This window comes from Antrostomus carolinensis, unplaced genomic scaffold, assembly GCF_000700745.2.
Source record: "Antrostomus carolinensis isolate BGI_N321 unplaced genomic scaffold, ASM70074v2 scaffold39516, whole genome shotgun sequence".
NCBI classification, from domain to species: domain Eukaryota; kingdom Metazoa; phylum Chordata; class Aves; order Caprimulgiformes; family Caprimulgidae; genus Antrostomus; species Antrostomus carolinensis.
In genome coordinates, this window is record NW_010324654.1 from 1,496 (window position 1) to 2,150 (window position 655).

The window sequence follows — 655 nt, forward strand, 5'->3', positions numbered from 1 at the left end:
TCACTGGGCCCTGTCCAATGCGATCGTTTTGTCTTTACTTCTACAGGTACAGTATATGGAACTCATGGGAGACGAGGGAGGCAAACTTACACCAGATACCAAACGCTAGAGTTAGAGAAGGAATTTCATTTTAACAGATACTTAACCCGAAGACGACGTATTGAGATTGCAAACGCCCTCTGCCTTACTGAACGCCAGATTAAAATATGGTTTCAAAACAGGCGGATGAAATGGAAAAAGGAAAACAAATTCATAAATTCCACACAGCCCAGCAGCGAAGAAACAGAGGAAAAGTCAGGGGAGTAGAACCACGGTTAATAAACACTACCAGGCCTTTCCTTAGTGCTTACTATTACTATTATTTGCCTTGTATTCCTTCTGCTACGAGAATCCTATAGGTTTGTCACAGTCTATTAATTCCCAAAAGGCTTGGTGAAAAGATGCACATTTGCAGTCATCTATGACTTTCTTTAATATATGTGGAAGTCCTAGCTTTCGAGCTACAGGCATGTATGTATATAACCACCTTTCCAAAGTGTAGATGGTGTTGCTTAAAGTGTTAGAGAAATGGTTCAGATTTTTAAGTATTTGAGGTGAGCATCTGCGTGTGAGTGAGTGTCCCTGGCGTGCCTGTGTGAGAAGACATAAGCGATTG

General features: G+C 41.4%; 1 protein-coding gene across 1 annotated transcript in view; it reads left to right on the forward strand.

Annotated features, from left to right (window-relative positions):
* HOXA6 (homeobox A6) overlaps positions 1–335 on the forward strand; it is a gene marked incomplete at its 5' end in the record, with an annotated part of 1,825 nt that extends 1,490 nt beyond the window's left edge. The window contains one exon of the mRNA XM_010171004.2: positions 47–335. Coding sequence (XP_010169306.2) covers positions 47–306 — 260 coding nt within the window. The remainder of the gene's footprint in view (positions 1–46) is intronic.
* Between the last annotated feature and the right edge of the window lie 320 nt (positions 336–655).